The following is a 19,968-nucleotide window of genomic DNA, read 5'->3' on the forward strand; positions in this document are numbered from 1 at the left end:
CATATCATGCATTTTGTTACCTATTTTTGCTAAAGGATTCACCTGGCATGGATGACTTTCATCTTCATGATTGTTGTGTGTTTGTTGTCTATAAACTTGTACTTGACAACAAGAACATACTAATTTTAAGTGTTCAGGTGACTGGAATTAACTTTTAGCATCCAGATAACTAAAATATGACCAGAAATGATATAAATATACTTACAAGTACTTAGATAACAGAAATTGTAGAACTGATATAATTTGGGTAACATTATAATTCTTGTAAAAGAAACTTTAACTAGAATAAAAACATTTAATCAACAGAAACCTGATATTCAACAGTATTAATATAACAGTATCTTGATAACTAAAAGTATTTAGGTAATAAAAGTTCAATTTCTGATAACGTCAGTTTGATAAATTATTTGATACTACTCATATTCACGTGTAAGTAACTGATTATTCACATTAATGACTTAAATATTACATGTAACATTATGAAGACAATGAAATGGAAGTTATCACATACATCACTTCTAATTAAATTATTCAGGCACTACTATTATCATGTTTATGGACGACTATTATCATGTTTATGAACGATAGACTTGATTCTGTCAGTAAGTTAAGTAAGAAGTTATGAAGTTCATTTACTTAGACTTAGTCATGACATAATTTTCACACATTTGCTGCGACATTCTATCACACACACAAGTCTAAATGGGTAACCTGTTTAGTTTTCCCCTTTTGTTTAACATTGTCGGTTCAGCACAAAGAAACTTACATTAATCTTACAGACACATTTTCTACGAGGCAATATCAGGCAATCAAGAAAAAAAACTCTGCATTCCTTCAGCACGCAATATCTAGCAGTCTATCCAGGCACATTTGATTGCCTGTGGATCGGCAACGTTTAAATATTCATTACAAATATTTACAGAATGTTTCTCATCCGGAAATAACGTCTTTTCAAGTTTTTCAAGAGCTTTCTGAAATGACGGGTTTAAAGACACCTGTGGTCTCTGCTTTTTCACCATATTGTACGCTTGACGAAGTAATAGACCTTCATAAGACATCAGATACTGAACTGCAAAAAGGGCTGCTCTAGATTTCCCTTCATAGCTATATATCAGAACCTTCTTTGAGCAACGCCTTGCTCCTTCAATGAACTTATTCACTTCTTCAAAATACTGATCTATCGCTTCATTTTCTTCATCTGGCACAGCTATGATCAAGCGAGATCGGAAGTGTTTAAACTCAATTTGACAGAGACAAGGACAAGCTAGTTTTTTCTGCGCGGGTACCTGCATCTCATTTAGATTACTAATGTCCACCAATGACTCTATGTCCAAACGACACAACCTTCTTTCATTATAAGCTGACTCTATACTACCTATAAACATGTACTCTGTAATCTGCGCTATTTGTTCGTCACGGTACATATTTGGAGATAGCAAACAGCCAATTCTTAAGTCGTCGGGATCCGTTTTTGTTAGTGAAAGTGTTCGTTGAAGACTATTTTTCTCGCTGTTTTTCAGTGATGTGTACTCTTGTAGACTGAGAGAAGACTTTTGTAATGTTGGTTTAGTGTCAGTGGCAGTAGAATGTGTAAAGGATGTGGTGAATATATCAGGGACTTTCAGGCTTTTGCTCCCAGAATACTGATCAGATTCCTTTTTCGCTATGCTATCCAGAGCGGAAACACTGTGGTTAACCTTCACTGGAATTTCTGTAGGATTTCTTTTGTTAATTAGTTCCGGACAAGAGACTGTCAGTTTCTTTGTCCGCAGTTTTTCATGTGCACCTTTAAAAGCAGCTGCTGCAAATATGGACACTGAATGTTTATTTATAACGTTTGCAAATTTTGTCTTTGGTTTTTGATTATAGTTATTAATCACAGAGTTTTTCTCAAAGAATGCAAATCTTCTGTCCTTTGCCGAGTCCACGGAACTTGCACTCCTTGGTGATATACAATTGCTGTCCACTGAGCTGCTTCGGAAAGCTGACAGAGGACTGTTATACAGTGTTGGATTTGGTGATATTGCACGGAATTCAGTTGGACTGCTTGGATATGGTGAAAATGAGCCTTCTGATGAATTGTCGCGAGATACTGAGAATGGGAAATCAAGAGCAGTTTCGCCAGCAGAGTAACTACGCTGATCACAAAGTTTTCTATGGCATAAAGGACTTCCAAAATCTTTAGAAGCTAATCTAAAACTTTGACTATGAGTGTCATTGTTTCGTAAGGTCAGGGGTGAAAGGGCATTATCGGCAGACAAAGGTCTATGCGGTGATGGAGGAGTAGGTGCATGGAAATTGAAGACAACTTTATGTTCTGTGTAACGGCTATAGAAGGGACCGTTAGTTGGACCAGAAAATGGTTCGCATCTCTTCGCACTGGACATTCTCGATCATCTGAAATATAGAAGTACAGAATCAAAACATATCATAAGCATATTTATTCATTAACATTCGTTAAAATATTAGATTTCATTGTACCACTCAGTTCTATATGATTTATAGATACGAATTTATGCAATCATTTTCATTTCATTACATAATGAATTGATAAATCAATATTACTTCGGCTGTTTTAAACTGAACTCTAGCACAAAACTGCTGTTTTTGGCGTTTGAAGTGGGTGTTTTTACACGAGAGCAAAGGGTGTTAACAGAGACATTCTCGAGCACAAACATTTGCTGAAAACACAACGTTTTACATATGCGCGTTCCGTTGCAAAGAGTACGCGTAATACGGCTCCATAATGGATGTCATACGGAAATGACGTCAACGTGATCAAACAACGCTGATATTTCCGCGCATTTCATGGACGTTTATTCACGTTGATGGATAATATATTCATCGTTTAGCTTTATACACGTTTAATGCTAGAATAGCGTTAGCGCATATTTATTTATAGGAAACAAACTAGTCCCTAGGGATTCTGCAGATGTTGTAACAACAAAAACATGCGTTGTCCCTACACTAAAGTAGCTAACTGCAGTGCTTATTACATATTCTAACTTCTAACATGGCTTGATTTGATTTCCAGTTAAACAAAGAAGTAAACCAAGCTATGCATATTCTGCAATAAACAACGGTTGACGCGCGGACCGGTAAGAAAGCATTATGACGTCAATTATGACGTCAGATTGCCGCTTGACGTCCGATACATTATTCCTCGGTTAAATGAAGTCCAGCATAATATTTATTAAAAAATGTCAATGAGCATGTCATAATGAAAATAATCAAGGTCTTCTTGTGATTCATCGTCTAATTTACCACGGTTCAGAGTTCAGATACGTAAGAATTGAACCACGAGTGCGTTAAAGTCTTGATTATTTGTTAAATGAAAAATCCACGCACATTTCTGTAAAAACACGGAAATCCGACGTCACGCCGACATATTATTTGGCGACCAACAGGCACAGAGAAAGAGTGCTACTATATTTGATCTGTTATTTTATATAAAATACGTTTCAGAGTCGAAATGATACAATGGAATGGTGTTACACTTAACTAACACACATTGTTAGGTTATCAGACGCGTAAAAATTACGTGCTACTTCCTGTATTTTAACAATGTTAAAAGACGCCGCGTCTACCAACTATATTTGTTGCCTATACGTCTTTACATACAAGTCATATTAGAATCAAAATAATAATTGGCAGAACCAAGTTTAAACATATCTCAACAGTACGAATCGGTTGTACGCCGCGTGTATAATTCACTCAGGCTCCGCCCTCTTGAAATAATTCCGCAAGAGAAAACCTCTTCTATTGTTTCGAAAATTATGTTAAAACGTAGTTCTGCTATATGTCATTTTATAAAATAAATATACATAAATAAGAGAAAATGAGGGCGAAATGCATCCAATCTATTTCTTGTGCTTCCAATACATTTGTACAAAAGGTTCGTTATAGTTTTGAGATGTCATTACAAATACATTTTAGCCGCCGTGTTAGGTGTCCATATTTAGAAAAAAAAACACTTTTTGCCGAAATTTTGCCATACGCAATCCAAATGAACGTGTAATACGTTAATATATAAATTAAAAAAAAAACTTGCAATACGTTAACGTATACATTTTAATATCCTGGCTGCATAGTTATTTACTTTATAAAAACTGCAAACATTTTATAAGTAAATTTTAAGTCTCTAATCTGATGGCTAAACCGTATTATTTTTGGAGCCAGGGGGAATAAAAAATGTCATTACAGAAACAATAATGCTGGAGTTACCTCCACTGTTAAAGAAGAAAACTCATATGAGCCGCGCCGTGGGAAAACCAACATAGTGGGTGTGCGACCAGCATGGATCCAGACCAGCCTGCGCATCCGCGCAGTCTGGTCAGGATCCATGCTGTTCGCTAACAGTTTCTCTAATCCCAATAGGCTTTGAAAGCGAACAGCATGGATCCTGACCAGACTGCGCGGATGCGCAGGCTGGTCTGGATCCATGCTGGTCGCACACCCACTATGTTGGTTTTCCCATGGCACGGCTTTTATATAAATTATATGACTGAACAAACACAGGGACGGGAGTCAGTTTAATAGTTTAAGAGGGCAGACGTCCGCACTTGGTGCCAGACATTTATAGGTAATTGATGTTCACTTTATTTATTGTTTTTGGTTGTACCCTATTTTATACATTGCAAGTTTAGTAAAAAGGATGTTGTTCATCGTTTCCATTTTTACCTTTTCCTGTTATATAAAATCATTATTTGTCTGTGTTATTTTCGTATACCCTTTGTCATTATTTTCTCAGGTATTTTCATACCTCATTATTATAGCTGTGCATTTTTCCTGCAATTATGTCGGCGCGCTTCATAGCCTTTAGATAAACGACATGTCGTTATGGTAACAAAATAAGGATTACCCTGTAATCTTTAGATTAAATTATTGATCGGTTTTAGGTTTGTAAACAGAATGTTATCGCAATGTGATGAAAAAAGCTCAATTCTCTGTAAGAACAGTCGGTATTTTATTTGTATCCAATATGAGAGCGCATGGTTATTATTTTATAATACCGAGATTTTAAAATAATAATAATTTGTTGTATGTGCAGAGTGCATCTCTCTAAAATCATTTGACCATTGTCAAATATAACGTACAAATGGACCTTAAATCATGTTGAGAAGTTTAAAAACCACTATGAGCCGCGCCATGAGAAAACCAACATAGCGGCTTTGTGACCAGCATGGATCCAGATCAGCCTGCGCATCCGCGCTGTCTGGTCAGGACCCATGCTGTTCGCTGACAGTTTCTCTAATTGCAATAGGCTTTGAACGCGAATAACATGGATCCTGATCCGCGCATGCTAGTCTGGATCCATGCTGGTCACAAAGCCACCATGTTTGTTTTCCCATGGCGCGGCTCACTTTATAATCCAAAGCATACTGTAATCACAATGTATTTTTTGCGAAGTACAGAGTGCCAATTTTTCGGAAAGCCACATAGATTTAGATACATTTATTTTTAGAGACACCCGGAATATATTGTCCAACTTGTTATGTATACATAATTCTAAAGGTGGCCAGAGATCACTTTACTGTTGCACAATTTGAAACAATACGTATGGTCAAAGTCCCCATAACTAAATTTACTACTACATACTAATATGAGCCGCGCCATGATAAAACCAACATAATGCGTTTGCGACCAGCATATATCCAGACCAACCTTTTTCATAGTCGGTAGATCAATTCCAGATATTGATAAAATATTAGATAACAAAAAAGTAATTTTGATGTTATTTGGGTCGGTACGGTCAAAAAGTAATTATGTAGTGAGTAACATGTGACCATACATGTACATTGTAGTGCTTTGGGATACGTTTGTCCTACTGACACATTTATACTGGTTTTGTGCAATACACGCTAGCTTCGTGCTGAACTCCCGAACATATGCGAGGATTTTTGTTTAGTAAGTGTATGTAGACGGGGTAGGATATTCGAGATAAATACTTTGAAACTATCAGCCGTGTTGAATGCCTCACAATCATAGTCTGTTTAGAAGAAAAAACACCGTGGCATGAGGAATAGGCGGAGCTTTTACAGCGACTTACTACTTGTAATTTAGTAATATATCTATAAAAGAATATACTCCTGCAAAACTTGTCCTAGAATTTGTTTGTTTTGTTTATTAGTATTTTAAGTCTTATATATAAATTTGAAATAACTACTGCTGTGAACTCATTAAGAAATACAGTTCGTAAATACTTTTACTCATAGAATAGTAGCATTGTAATTCTGAAAAACGGTCAAATACAGCATTGTCTCTAAGACTTAGTTTATTATCTAGTGCTGATGCATAGAAGCCAGTGTTGGTCGAGGCACACCTAACCCTCCACATTCCCCAAGACAAAAATATATGAGCGCCTCTTTGCAAAAATCAACCACATCCATTTTTTTTTTTATCTTTTTCAGCACTTGTAATGCAACTGATAAGCGAGCAGTATAAATCAAAATTATATTCCATGGTTGTGCAGGCGGATCTGAATCCATACTGGTCACAAAACTTCGCACATCAACGCTCATAAAGGGCATTGGTGATTCAGACATGTATACCTCTTTCTACGATGTTTTGTAATAATTTAATCTTGTAGTGCTGCACATTTCATTGCCTCTTATGAACACACACTCAGTTATCAAATAATAAACCTTATTACATACAATGTTACTAGTTTCTATTCTCCGTTGACTTACAATGGTACCGGAAACGTCAATTGTTTTCCAAAAACTGATGCCTAAATTCTATAACGGGTGCATCATGTAATTTAATGTGTCGTTGTGTCGTTGCATTAATTCTTGTATTTAGTTCAATATTGTCAATTTTATTCAGGCTATTGAACTTTATAATATTTACATTACATTTACACGTGTATATACATACTATGTAATAAAAAAGAAGTCGCACATTATTTTCGCTGCAGAACTTGTGCATATTTCTCGATACAAAGATAATAACCTATAATCATTTGACATGTGTATTTTATATGTAATTATTTTAGCTGAAAAATTGTCCTGCAATTATCGCGGCGCCTTTTATAGGCTTTCAAAATACGAAAGGTCGTTATGGTAACAAAATATAGGAGGATTTCTCTGTTATCTATAGATTAAGTTATTGATCGGCTATCCTGGAAAATGGTGTTTTCTTTCTGTGCTGCAAAGCGAAAATATTACCTGTTTCAAATAAGACTTTTTTTTCAGAAAATACTATATATTATATGTTGTAATTTCAGACAACATTATTGTTTTTAATACTGATTAGCATTGCTTTGAACTCAGTGGTTAACATGTTTACTCTTTTATTTTCAATTACAAGAGAGTTCATTTTCAAGAATATGAGACCTAGAGTTGTGTTCAGATGCCGTCTAAACGATAAACGCAATCAGTAGGTATATTACAGAGAGCTTGCTAATTATATTACGTTAGAAGCTTGTTATAATCATACGTATAGCACATAGACTACTAGTATACAGTTTCACTTTATGGTCTCCCCGTACTTGGACCCAGTGTTGTTATATTTTCTGGTCCTATGGGATTATGAAGTACACTCAATTGTACTGCAATAGAATTCAGCTTAAGACGGTACTAGGGTTGCACATTTCATAACATAACATGAACAGATTCAGTAAAACCTAGCCTGCTGTTATTTTGCTTGGTTACTTTTTATGCTTCTAAAGGATCATTTCACAGATTTTATTATAGGCCTATAGCTTACAACTGAAAAACGTTTCACCTAAATCTATATTAAAACATTTTATAAGCTATTTATGTTCCTGAACATGTCATCAAATTGTGCTTTTACCTTAGAAAACTTGTTCGATGTACTTTTGTACGACCCTGTCACACAATTGGCTGACATTAATTTGAAATCAGAGTGTACAGTGCCAAAAATAAATGGCATGAACGTGAAGAACTACCATAACAAAAAAAAAAAAAAAAAAAAAAAAAAAAATTGAGATAATAATGCAATATTTGTGAAAAATAAATAACTATTATCATTATCATTGTTACGATAACCAAAAAGCCGTGTAACGATTTCGTCTCCGAATTCGGACCTTACTTATGCATCTTAAAGAAAAACAATTTTTGTTGGGTTTAACGTCACACGGACACCTTTCCAACTTTTGATGGCGGAGGAAGACCCCAGGTGCTCCTCCGAACATTATTTCATAACGAGTGAGTACAATGTTAGAGACACCAACTTTCCGTAAGCCAGCTGGATGGCCTTCTTATATGAACAATTCTACACCAAATGCGATGCCCGAACCTACATCGGTGAGGAGCAAGTAATTAAAAGTCAGCGACCTTATACCACAGTCACACATACGGCGCGGATAGTTACGTCTGGTTACGGATAGAAACGTAGGTGGGACTTGTTTTGCAAAGCGGCGTACGCCGTTTTACGCCAATTTCAACTTCTGGAACCGGCGCAGCCACTTTATTACTCTCGTTTGCGCCTCCGGGGTACGCCGATTGCGCCGGTTCACAGAATGCGGCGAGATCCGGCGAGATGTAGACAAATATGGCAGGAAAACTCCTCGTAAGGAAATTTTGAAGTAAGTGGGCGATTATTATCATAAATTTAAAAAAAAATGTTTGTGTTAATTAACTTTGAATACTTTAAAAAGATAAGAATGTACGGAAACTAACAGAACACTTTCTTTTCTGAATTGTTTTATTAAACAGGACCCTTTTGGTAAGCTTAATTTCGTATTACTTATTAATTCTGTAACTACAGCTGTCAAAGCAATAGCCGCGATATTTGTTTAACCGGATTGCTCGATTTGCTCATCCTATAGGCGTACGCCGGTCATGTGACCAGCTTACCCCAATACGCCAGCGGCGAATGCAAATCAAGCAGGCCCGTAGTAATCCGTATCGATCCGTACCTGAGCCGCACCTTAAAGTAGTAATCCGTATCAATCCGTACGGCTCAGGTACGGATTGATACGGATAACTACGTTTCTGTCCGTGGCTAGACGTAGCTATCCGCGTGACTGGGGTATAAACCAACTGGCTACGGAGGCCTATACAAGAACTACCTTTAAAACGATAGTCGGCGCATTTTAGACAAATCAATAAACCACGTTCTATATATACTTCCATTATAAAATCTATCACTTTATCTACGGTAAACTATAAAACTAAGGTTGAATATCAATTGCGTTCATCAATGAATGTCAACAGCTGATTGTTCATCACGAGTACCGGCACTTTATATGGAGCTCAAACTAATCAACAGAAAATACTATATCAAAATGATACACTTGCCGTTGCTTATAAAAAAAAAACATTCACGTGTATTAATGAAACTGCTACAACAGATCGTTCCAAAGCAAATCGTTTTTAATTGCGGAATTATAATTCATACTTTTATTTACTTTATTTTACTTTGAATTTGAAGAAAGTAATATTAGTGTGCAGTAGGGGAAATTAAATCAGTTCTGGCGTGCAATGTTACAAAACAAAAATAGTGTAGCATCGATAGAAAAAGCGTACTTGCTCTACACACCGACGATATCAGCTTTGAATCAAAAACAATATATGTTGATGACGATGGGCTGTTTACGAAATATAAAAATTCCACTTTTCACCAAAGCCTGAAATCACAACAGTTTTTTTCATGCGATATGATCCAATCAATAGATGCCTTACAAATTAAGTTCCCAGTCAAAACATGACTTGTCTTTCAAAGAAGATTTTTATTGCCTTTTGAGAGCTTGTCGACTTCCTAAAATCGAGCTTAATATTGCTGCGCCGAAAAATCCAGATTTTGCCAGCTTCTCTGTACTTCAGTGTGGGCTGAATAAATCATAACTGGGACAAGTTAGTGGTAACTGGTCACGAATGATACAGGCTTAATACGTACAAACTGGTATGTAATGGTAAAATCGAAACATTTCCTACACTAACATAGCTACTTAATGTGCAGACTGGAATCTTGCAATCATCTGATCATAACTTGTATGGTTTTTTAAATTGTGTTTTGTTCATAGTTGATTAATACCAGTCATAAAATACACAATAAACTGTACTTTAACTAAATCACAAACACAAAAGCCCACTTACACAGGTTATGAACTAGTTCTATTAAAAAAAAAACTGAAAACACTTTGTTCAATCTTTTTAAATATCATTCGATGTCATGATATCAGAAATGTCCAGAAACTTTCATTTCCTTTTAAAATGTCGGTGTTAAATCCTTTACTTTGCACATAGAATAAATGAACCTACATCAAACTGTAGAGTAAAGAAAATGTTAAATTCTTGGCTTTACGATAACTAAGCTTCTAAACATGAAGTAATATCGTCTCCGCAAAATCTCACTAACAGGGTTGCTGTTGCTCTACCTCTGCTCTCTTATGGTTATTTTCACGTGCGAAATTTATATTATCAGTACAATAAAACACTCTCGGAAAAGACAGATGTATATATATACCTGTTGTTATAATAATCCGACTTGATTTGACTACAACAGCGATGCGGCAGTCATTTTGTTTTAATCGAAAGTTACTAACCAAATATGGAAAGTATCTGGTGCGCATATGACGTCTATTGAACTAAAGAAATACAGGAACATGCAGAAGGCGATGTATATAATATTACAATTACGCAAATGCAAATTGAAAAAAAAAAATCAGGACAAAGTATATGTCAGACTAATTGACTCAAAGGCAATACTTTTCATAGCATGCTTTTCCCCTAATAATATTTGAGCCGTGCCATGAGAAAACCAACATAGTGGCTTTGCGACCAGCATGGATCCAGACCAGCCTGCGCATCTGCGCAGTCTGGTCAGGATCCATGCTGTTCGCTAACAGTTTCTATAATTACAATAGGCTTTGAAAGCGAACAGCATGGATCCTGGCCAGACTGCGCGGATGCGCAGGCTGGTGAGGATCCATGCTGGTCGCAAAGCCACTATGTTGGTTTTCTCATGGCGCGGCTCATTTGCTTTGTATTTAGTTCGCACATTTTGAGTTGGCGCCTTACATGAAAAATATATTTAAGACCTTTGCTTTGGTCTGTACAAAACTGCGTTAAATGCATTCACCACAATCAATCAGCTTTCGCACTATTCTACTCATATATAGAAAGTAATTGTAAACCGACATAACGGAATGACACTGACCACTTAATACCATTCGTCTTCAATTCAACAGTAATAGAAAATTTGAAAGAATGCTTGTCCGTCAATAATGTAAACAGAGATTGCTGAATATCACTGTTCGTAAATAAAACAATAGCTGTGACAAGGCGGTGCCTCACTGTCTTTCTTTATTTTATAAGTACCAGTCCTTTATATACCCTTACATGTACATACATTGCATTCATTAATATATCAGTACATGCACATAGACTGTTGTACTGTTTTGTTCCAAGAAGACTGTGATTTTTTTTTTATATTTCTTGGCTGATCTGAAAATATTCTATGAGGCAAAAAAAAAAAAAAAATTACAAGTGCGTGTTATAGAATAATATTAATATCATATGACGCTTACAAAAAGTTTGCGTAATTAATAAACGAGAAAAGCATGTCGATGTTTAATATACAACAAGACTGACATATTGACCACTGTCCGTTTATTGTAAGTTACGAGGCATATGCTTTATAAAAATTATTTGGTTTTGCACTTTTTTATCGTAAAAGTAGCATATTGATTTTTCACAACAATGGTTGGGTATAACAATGCTTTTATGATTAACTATAATCCTGCAGCGTTATTCTACGTTATATTTTAAATATACTGCAATGTCATGGGTGGTATTTTTTATCAAACTTTTTCCATATTTTTGCACTAGATATATCAAATTATAGTAAAACAAGTGAATGAAGTATTGCCATGCAATACAAGGTCCACTACAGAATTACATAATGATCTGATATCTGTCACTGATGTATTTATAAACAATATTGTACTATATATACAGTATGTTATAACGCACCATTTGAATTAAAATTTGCATAATTATATAAAAAAAAAAACACTGTTGTTGACTGCTTTTAACATCTATGAATATAAAGACGTATTCAATTTAATTTGATAGCATTTATATGAGAAAAAATGTAAGATATCATCATATTAAACGGATCTAATTCTAAAGGAAATACGTCAACATTTTTAAGTGGCCCCATATGACACATGAACTTATATCAAAATATTTTACATACTGAACAGGAAAAGTTCAATGTTGACTTTTGACTTTCAAGTGTGACCTTAACCTTTGAGCTAGGGGTCCGGGTATTTCACATGACGCATCATCTTATTATGAGAAACGTTTTAGTCAGGTTATATTGAAATCCCTAAATGGATGACAGAGTTATAGACCTGCATGGAAAAATACTGACATTTGACCTCCGACTGTGACTTTGACCTTTGAGTTTGGGTGTTGCGTAAATCACGTTGTCTTACTACGGGAAACATTTGTGCCAGATGATATTAAAAGCCTTTAATTGATGACAGTGTTATTGACCATACAGGGAAAACGGTATTGGCATTCGACCTTGACCTTTAAGGTAAGAGTCTGTGTGTTGCACATGACATATTGCCTTATTACGGGGTATATTTGTACCAAGTGATATTAAAATCCCTTTAAGGATTGTTGAGTTAAACACCGGACAGGAAAAATGTCTGCTGGTCTTTGTCCTCCAAGTGTGACCTTGACCTTTAAGCTAAGGGTCCGGGTTTTGCGCACGATACGTTGCCTCATCCAGAAAAATATTTGTGCTAACTAATTTTTAAATCCTGTTGTGCATGACAAAGTTATGACCAGACAAGGAAAAGACTCTATTGATATTTGACCTCCAAGTCTGACCTTGACCTTTGAGCTAGGGTTATTGGTGTTGCGCACGTCACGTCGTCTGATTATCGGAAATATGTATACCAAATGATTGTGTAGTCTCTTTATTGATGACATAATTCTGGACCAGGCACGAACCAGACCCTGTTTATGCCATGTTAAAAGTTGACTGCCAAGTGTGACCTTCAACTTTAAGCTAGGGGTCTGAAAGTTGTGCAATTATTGTCTAAATTATGGGGCACATTTGTGCAAGGTAATATTAAATTCTCGTCATGGATTGCTGAGCTACAAGAAAAAACTCTGTTGACCTTTGTTTCCAAGTGCGACCTTGACCTTTGAACTAGGTGGCTGGGTGTTGTACACGGAATGTCTTCTTATGGAGAACATCTGTGTGAAGTAATATTAAAATGTCTCAATGTATGACATAATAATGGATTAGAAAGGAAACAAAACACTTAACCTTCGTCCCCCGACTGGTACCTTGACCTTTTAGTTAAGAATATAGGTCTGCATAAGACATGTTCGCTCATTACGGAAGTGGTATTAAAATCCAATAATGTTATTTACCATACAGAAAAAATAACCCTATAGACATTTGACTTCCGATGTGACCCTGGCCTTTGAGCGAGGGTCTGGGTGTTGCGCATGACATGTTGTCTTATTATGGGATACATTTGTGCCAAGTAATATTAAAATCCCTTTCAGTAATGTTTAATTAAACATCGTACAGGAAGAACAACCCTGTTCAGACCTCCAAGTGTGACTTTGACCTAAGGGTCCGGGTTTTGCACACGACACGCGGGTTTATCAAGTGGTATATTTGTGCCAACTAATATTTTAACTTATTTTGCATGATAAAGTTATGGACCGGACAGAAAATAAATGATCTCCAAATGTGTTCTTGACCTTTGAGCTTGGGTTTGGTATGCGCATGAAACGTTGTTTGATTATTTATGCCAAGTTATATTGTAACCCCTTGATGGATAACTGAGTTCTGGACCGGAAACAAAACAGACCCTATTCATGCCATGTCAACATCTGACTACCAGGTGTGACCTTGACCTTTCAGCTATGGGTCCAGGCTTTGCGCAATCATATGGAACATTTGTGCCAAGTAATATTAAAATCCCTTTATGAATGACAGAGATATGGGCCAAACACAAAACTACGGACGGACGAAGTGACGGCGTACGGACGGACGGAAAGCGCAATCCTATATTCCCCGAAACTTGTTTTCAGCCAGTAGCGGACGAATTACCAGATGGTTTATGATTCAACTTGTTTCAGTGCGAGTTCACTTAACCTTGTTATTGGTAACAGATAATGTATTCGGATTTATACATAACAATGACCGTTGTTTAAAAATCCTATATCAGTAAAGGCTGATCAATATCAGTTATCATCTTTTATTTTGTTACCATAACGACCTATAATATATCTAAAGGTAAATATGATTCAAATGACAGGAATAAGTAAAGGAAACATGAACATTAATTTGATTTAGCGAGCAGCGAAAATCATGGACTCAGTAGTCTAAAACATGATGTTAGCCCTATATTGTGAAAACCAGTTGTTTAAAACACTGCGTCAGATGAGAGTCCGATATTGTAAAAAAAAGGAGTTGCATTAGATGTTAGCCCGATATTGTAATAATCAATAGTCTAAAATATTGAGCAAGGTGTTAGTCCGATATTGTAAAACTCTTACCGATTTTATATTGTAGTGAACTGCGTAAAAGCGTACAAAATAAATTAATTCTTCATAAAGATACCTTTTAGAATCATGTTTTTATTCAGTAACCTTGGAACAATTTTGATAAGGATGTTAAAGAAATGTTATCTTTAGACAACATCTATTTGTTAAGACAACATCTATTTGTTAAGACAACATCTATTTGTTAAGACAACAAATAGATGTTGAGACAACATCTATTTGTTAAGGCGTTTATTTTTACTTTTAATTCCCGCGGTAAGAGTCTTTAACAATTAGCAATCAACTTTGACAAGCTTGTTTGTATAAAATAAAGATGTTTTCTCATCCACCGAGGTTTCGGAAAAGTCCGGAGACGACACTTTGCAACGAGGGTATGCATCTGTCTTTAGAAAGGCTGTTTGACATTTAACTTTAAAAGGAGCAAAGTTTTATTTAAGTCTGCCAGGATTAATAATGGCTTCAAAGGTCTCTCCAAAAGCGGAGAAATAATTACATCAAGCAGCATTTACCGGTGTTTCTATAAATTCTTTCCTGCCTCTGGCATATGGCTTCCCCTTGGGAGCTCTTTAATGATGGAGGTATGATTACTATCACTAATCGGATACAATCACTTCGATATGATAGTATAATGTTATTGACACACTTCGTGATTAATTAAAATAGGACTGCAAATATGCTTTGTTTATAATACTAGTAAGTTACGGAAAATGTTGATTTGTGACTGAGTTTATGAAATGATAGTGCTTTATAACAGATTTACGCCTCCTTCTCAATAAAAGTTTACAGATAGGTATCCTGCCATTTAGAATGAAACCTAAGATACAAACATGATCTTCACAAAGCAGGACAATAACACCCGAAGTTTTAGATCAGAAGAGGAGGAAGTAAAATCTAAATGTATTCTTTTTGTATGTGTGTCAAAGTCTGTGTAGGCACAAACAATTAAAAGTGAACATCTTTCATGGGAGAGGGGAGAGAGGGGATGGATAATGTGTGTGTGTGTGGGGGGGGGGGGGGGGGGGGGGGGGGGGGGGGGGGGGGGGGGGCGGGATATAGATTGTTGCGCTCCTAAAATCGTCTCATCAGTTGTGTATATTAGATTAATATCAACTGTTTTGAATATATGTATCTAGAGATATAATTTAAAGTACTAGTCTACAGCTACGTTTTTGTTATTGCTATTACCATATTGCGTAAAATACGTAATAATATGATGACAATTATCAATAGTTTCTCACTATTACGCAGCAATGCTAATTGACCAATACATTGTGGCTAAAAATGAAGCTGCTGTAAACACACTGTCACAGTCGTTTTGGAATAATGTTCGACTTTAACAACTCTATCACGGAGAACGTAATTATACAAACATGTTTTTTCTCCTAACTTATTTTTAACAGTTTTAATACTTTTACATACTGAAGCTACACCCGATATGTCAAAAGGGATACATCTGGAACACACTGAAATTTTGGTCATTGCAAAGTCATATTTTTGGTGCATTCTATTCAGAAGTCGTTTGGGAAAACTGGTTCGATTTACTCAATGATTTTAAAAAAAAAGATCAGATTCCTTATAGATTTCGTGCGCTTATCAAATTTTAAAACCTTAAAACATCTGAGAAATTTTGAAGTGGATGATTGTGACAAAAATGTTAATTATAAAACTGAAGTAGTTAAAAATACTGAAAATATCTCAACAATAAAACACATAGTGCTTATGGCTACACGAAGTTGTGGATATTTAAAGGAAATAAAATGTTTAACTTATAATCAGTTACAGCTAGTAGTTATTCTATACCCTTAAGTTATATCATAACCTGCCCAAGTAGCTCATATAAATTTGAATGATGATTAGACATTTCATTCCCATTAGTGACATATAAATATTGTTTTCATAAGCGTAATGGTCAATTTACGTATATGTTTAGAGGTTTTTAGAGTTTAAGAAAAAAAAATCTATAATTCTAATATTTCATACTCATTAGAAATCAGATATCTAAAAATGACACATAGGTATGTTGCTATTTTCCTGAAGAGAACATTAGTTAACATGTGTGATTTATGTAACGTTTGATCAGGTGCAATAGAATTAGCGTATAAAGGTTTCATAATACAATATTGGTCTAAACAAATACTTACATCATATAATACATTACATAAACCGTACTAAACTGATTTAAGACAGTCTACCCATTTATAACGAAAATCGGCAAATTCCGTGGAATTCCGTATTCTCCGTATGCGATTTCGGCATCACTCGGCCATTTCCGAAAATCGTTTTTCATAACAACCGAAGAATGCCGAGATTACTTACGTAGAATACGTCATAAAACGGAAATGCCATAACGGACCCACTACGTTGACAGCGGCTGAGCTTCATGCACATAAGCGGCTCAGTCTGCCAAAATTGTTGTGTTCTATTCATTTATCTCAATAAAATTATAATGTATTTATAATGTAAATATTGATTTATTCATTTACTTATTTTGTTTGTTAATATATTTTAGTCTTATTCAAATTAAATATGATTTGTTTTACTTATACAATTTTAGCTCGATTGTGACGAATTTGAACCACTCTTGAGTCCGCTTTCTGAAAAAAAAGAACATTACCGATGTCATGGCTCCAACACACGATCCCAGGCCGTTGAGCAGCCGACACCTAAGACTTGATTGATAAATAGACGCGACAAAAACAACACTTATTTGCTCACCAGCATCAGTAAAAATTTTGAACAAACTGTATATCAGGATCAAAATGAATAAAATCCAACGGAGTTTCTAGTATGTCATGTCTGATGATTTCGCCATAAAGAATATACAAATAATACCGCAACAAAGTTCAATTTGGTAGAGTGACCATTGATGAGTTACAGAACAAAACATGCATACGAACCTAATCTAGATTTAAATTATATCAAAAAAGATATTAAACACCTTTTACAAAAATGTATAATGTTATAAATTTACCTTTGAAAACCAGTATTTGTCTCCAGTTTCTACAATTCAAAATAATCGACTTAATAATGACACACATTCATTCAATGCTTGAACAATAAAATGTCAAGTTATCTCGGTTTATTACTGCACATTTTAATATTCCCCTGTTATTCAAGACCCACTTACGACCACTCCATATGTGAAATATCACTTCATTATGGATCGAATGTACACGCCTAACTTTTTCACTGGTAATGTTATTCCTCAAGCTCCGCGAGGACCATTTGTTGATATCTGTGACACTTGCATTACCTGTGAACACAGGTGGCGGAATCGATTTTTCTGTGGAATCTGTGCGCGATTTGCTGATATTTCTTCGTCGGGAGTTTCCGTAAAGTATGGTATCGGCATCGTTGGGTTTTCTAGATATAGTTATTAACGATTTGATATTGTTAATGATTAATGCACATGAAATGCAAAGCAAATTCACATATAAATACCAGTAGTGTATTATGCATACACGTGATAAAAATGACAACTGTATATCGGATAACATTTCATTTTTACATTACGATTGTGTCCCATGCTTTATATGATGAATCCGTAACCTGCTAAATTTCTAAAATGACATTGTCCATCTTTCAAATTGGACAGTGTCATTAATACATTAAAAGATACTGACTGAATGGCGAACAGTGCAGATTTTGAGCAGACTGCACGGGTGTGCAGGCTGATCATGATCTACACTGTTCAGTCGTGTCCAGTATGATACGGGTTAAAGTTACTGCAGTCGGTCATTTTCGTACATATATGGTGTTTCGGCATTCTTTGGACAATAATATAGCTCACTCGACATATGGGAAAATTAGACCCATCGTGAAAATCACCACAAAAACCGATAATACGTTTGACCAGGTAAATCGGCTGTCGAGACTTCGCTAGTTTTCGGTCTACTCCATATTTCAGGCCCTATGTCTAACCCTTCTTCGCCGATGTACCGTTACATTAATACTTTTGATCATATGGATTTAGGGATATTGTTAAGTCTAATTTACAGTGATTGCAAAGATAGATTAGAAAATAGAAACCTAAATGGCTGCTGGTGGTTTAAGCAGAATACCATTTATAACGGTATTCTCAACAAACAATTTATCATAAAACCAAAAAATGACTTTCCAAAAGTAATTTCTACTTTCTTACAATCAGATGGAAACTCGCTTTTATAATACTTTCTTTGATGTTCATGATTATGAAATAAAGATTTTAAGTAGTTTTTTTTATATAATCAAATAACTGCACATTTATTATTATGTCGTGAGCGGTGTCCAACTAGCTTAGAATTTTATGCCAGCTCGAAGATCGAAATTCAAATTCATAACTTATCGAATTTTGATCCTAAGTTACACCTGAAGATTGAAAAACGTCAAATTGCAAAAAGCTTTTTATTTCGGGCCAGCTCAATGATCGAAATTTATAATATTCCAAAAGCCAAATTTCGATCTCGTATTGAATGAACAGCCTGTACCAAGATTGATATTGAAATGAAAAAGTCAAATATCGAGCAAGCAGTTAGTGTCGAGCCATTTCCAAGATCGTACTTCAAATTTTGAAAAGCTGAACTTCAGTATAATACTGAAACTGCAATCTGCTCAAGATTCAAAGATTAAAAATCGTACAAGGTCGGATATATCGAAATTTCCCCGGTTTTTATGCCCCCGGTATCTACTGATACGGGAGGCATATAGTGATTGTCCTGTCCGTCCGTTCGTTCGTCCGTCCGTTTGTTCGTTCGTTCGTTCGTCTGTCCGTCCGTCCGTCCGTCCGTCCGTCCATCCGTGCGAGGTTAACCAAATGGGACCGTTTCGTCTAGCATCAATACCCCTTACTAGAATGACTTGATACTAATGCAGATGTAACCTGTGACCATCCCTCATCTTCAGACATCACCTGACCTCAGTTTGACCTTGGCCTTGAACTTGACCTCGTTTTGGACTTAGGTTGCTTTGTATCGACAAGGATGCCACCGGGGGCATCAAGTGTTTATTGAACACAGCTCCTTGTTAAAAATCTAAATAAATTATTCTCGGTATTATATTTCAAGCATGCTCGAATTTTCAAAGCAATCGAATTTAAAACTGGTATTGAATGTGAAACTATCTTTTAAACAGCTAGCTTCCGAGAAAACCCAGTACTGGTGTCATATGGATGCTCGAACTCACGACCCCTGGGTTGAGCGGCCGACACATTATTCACTGGACGACCGCTCCCCTCCAAATATTTGAATTTCGGTCATCCTGCTGGATCTAATTTCAATTCTGCCTCGAAATTCGACGAATTCTTTTTATTTTAATTTCGATTTCCTAGTCTGTGCGAAATTCAGTGTTAGCGAAATTCAAAATCATCCTTTCAAAATTTGAAATTTGATTTTCTACTTCTAACTTGCCCAAAATATGCCGCCTAAAATTTCAACGTTTCTTTTTTTAAATTTTGAACTTCGATCCTCAAGCTGTTTAAAATTGA

General features: G+C 35.7%; 1 protein-coding gene across 1 annotated transcript; it reads right to left on the bottom strand.

Moving 5' to 3' along the window:
* Window positions 1-221: 221 nt before the first annotated feature.
* Window positions 222-18,001, bottom strand: LOC123552046 (uncharacterized). Its single transcript, XM_045341441.2, has 2 exons — window positions 17,479-18,001; window positions 222-2,397 (listed from the first exon to the last, which is right to left on the bottom strand). Exon 2 carries the CDS (start codon window positions 2,385-2,387, stop codon window positions 849-851), a length of 1,539 nt encoding a protein of 512 aa, XP_045197376.1. The 5' UTR covers window positions 2,388-2,397; window positions 17,479-18,001; the 3' UTR covers window positions 222-848.
* Window positions 18,002-19,968: the final 1,967 nt, after the last annotated feature.

This window comes from Mercenaria mercenaria, chromosome 4 (assembly GCF_021730395.1).
Source record: "Mercenaria mercenaria strain notata chromosome 4, MADL_Memer_1, whole genome shotgun sequence".
In the NCBI taxonomy this organism is placed as follows: domain Eukaryota; kingdom Metazoa; phylum Mollusca; class Bivalvia; order Venerida; family Veneridae; genus Mercenaria; species Mercenaria mercenaria.

Excerpts from the sequence above, each read along its gene's own strand:
- LOC123552046 (XM_045341441.2), bottom strand. The coding sequence starts at position 2,387 with ATGTCCAGTGCGAAGAGATGCGAACCATTTTCTGGTCCAACTAACGGT.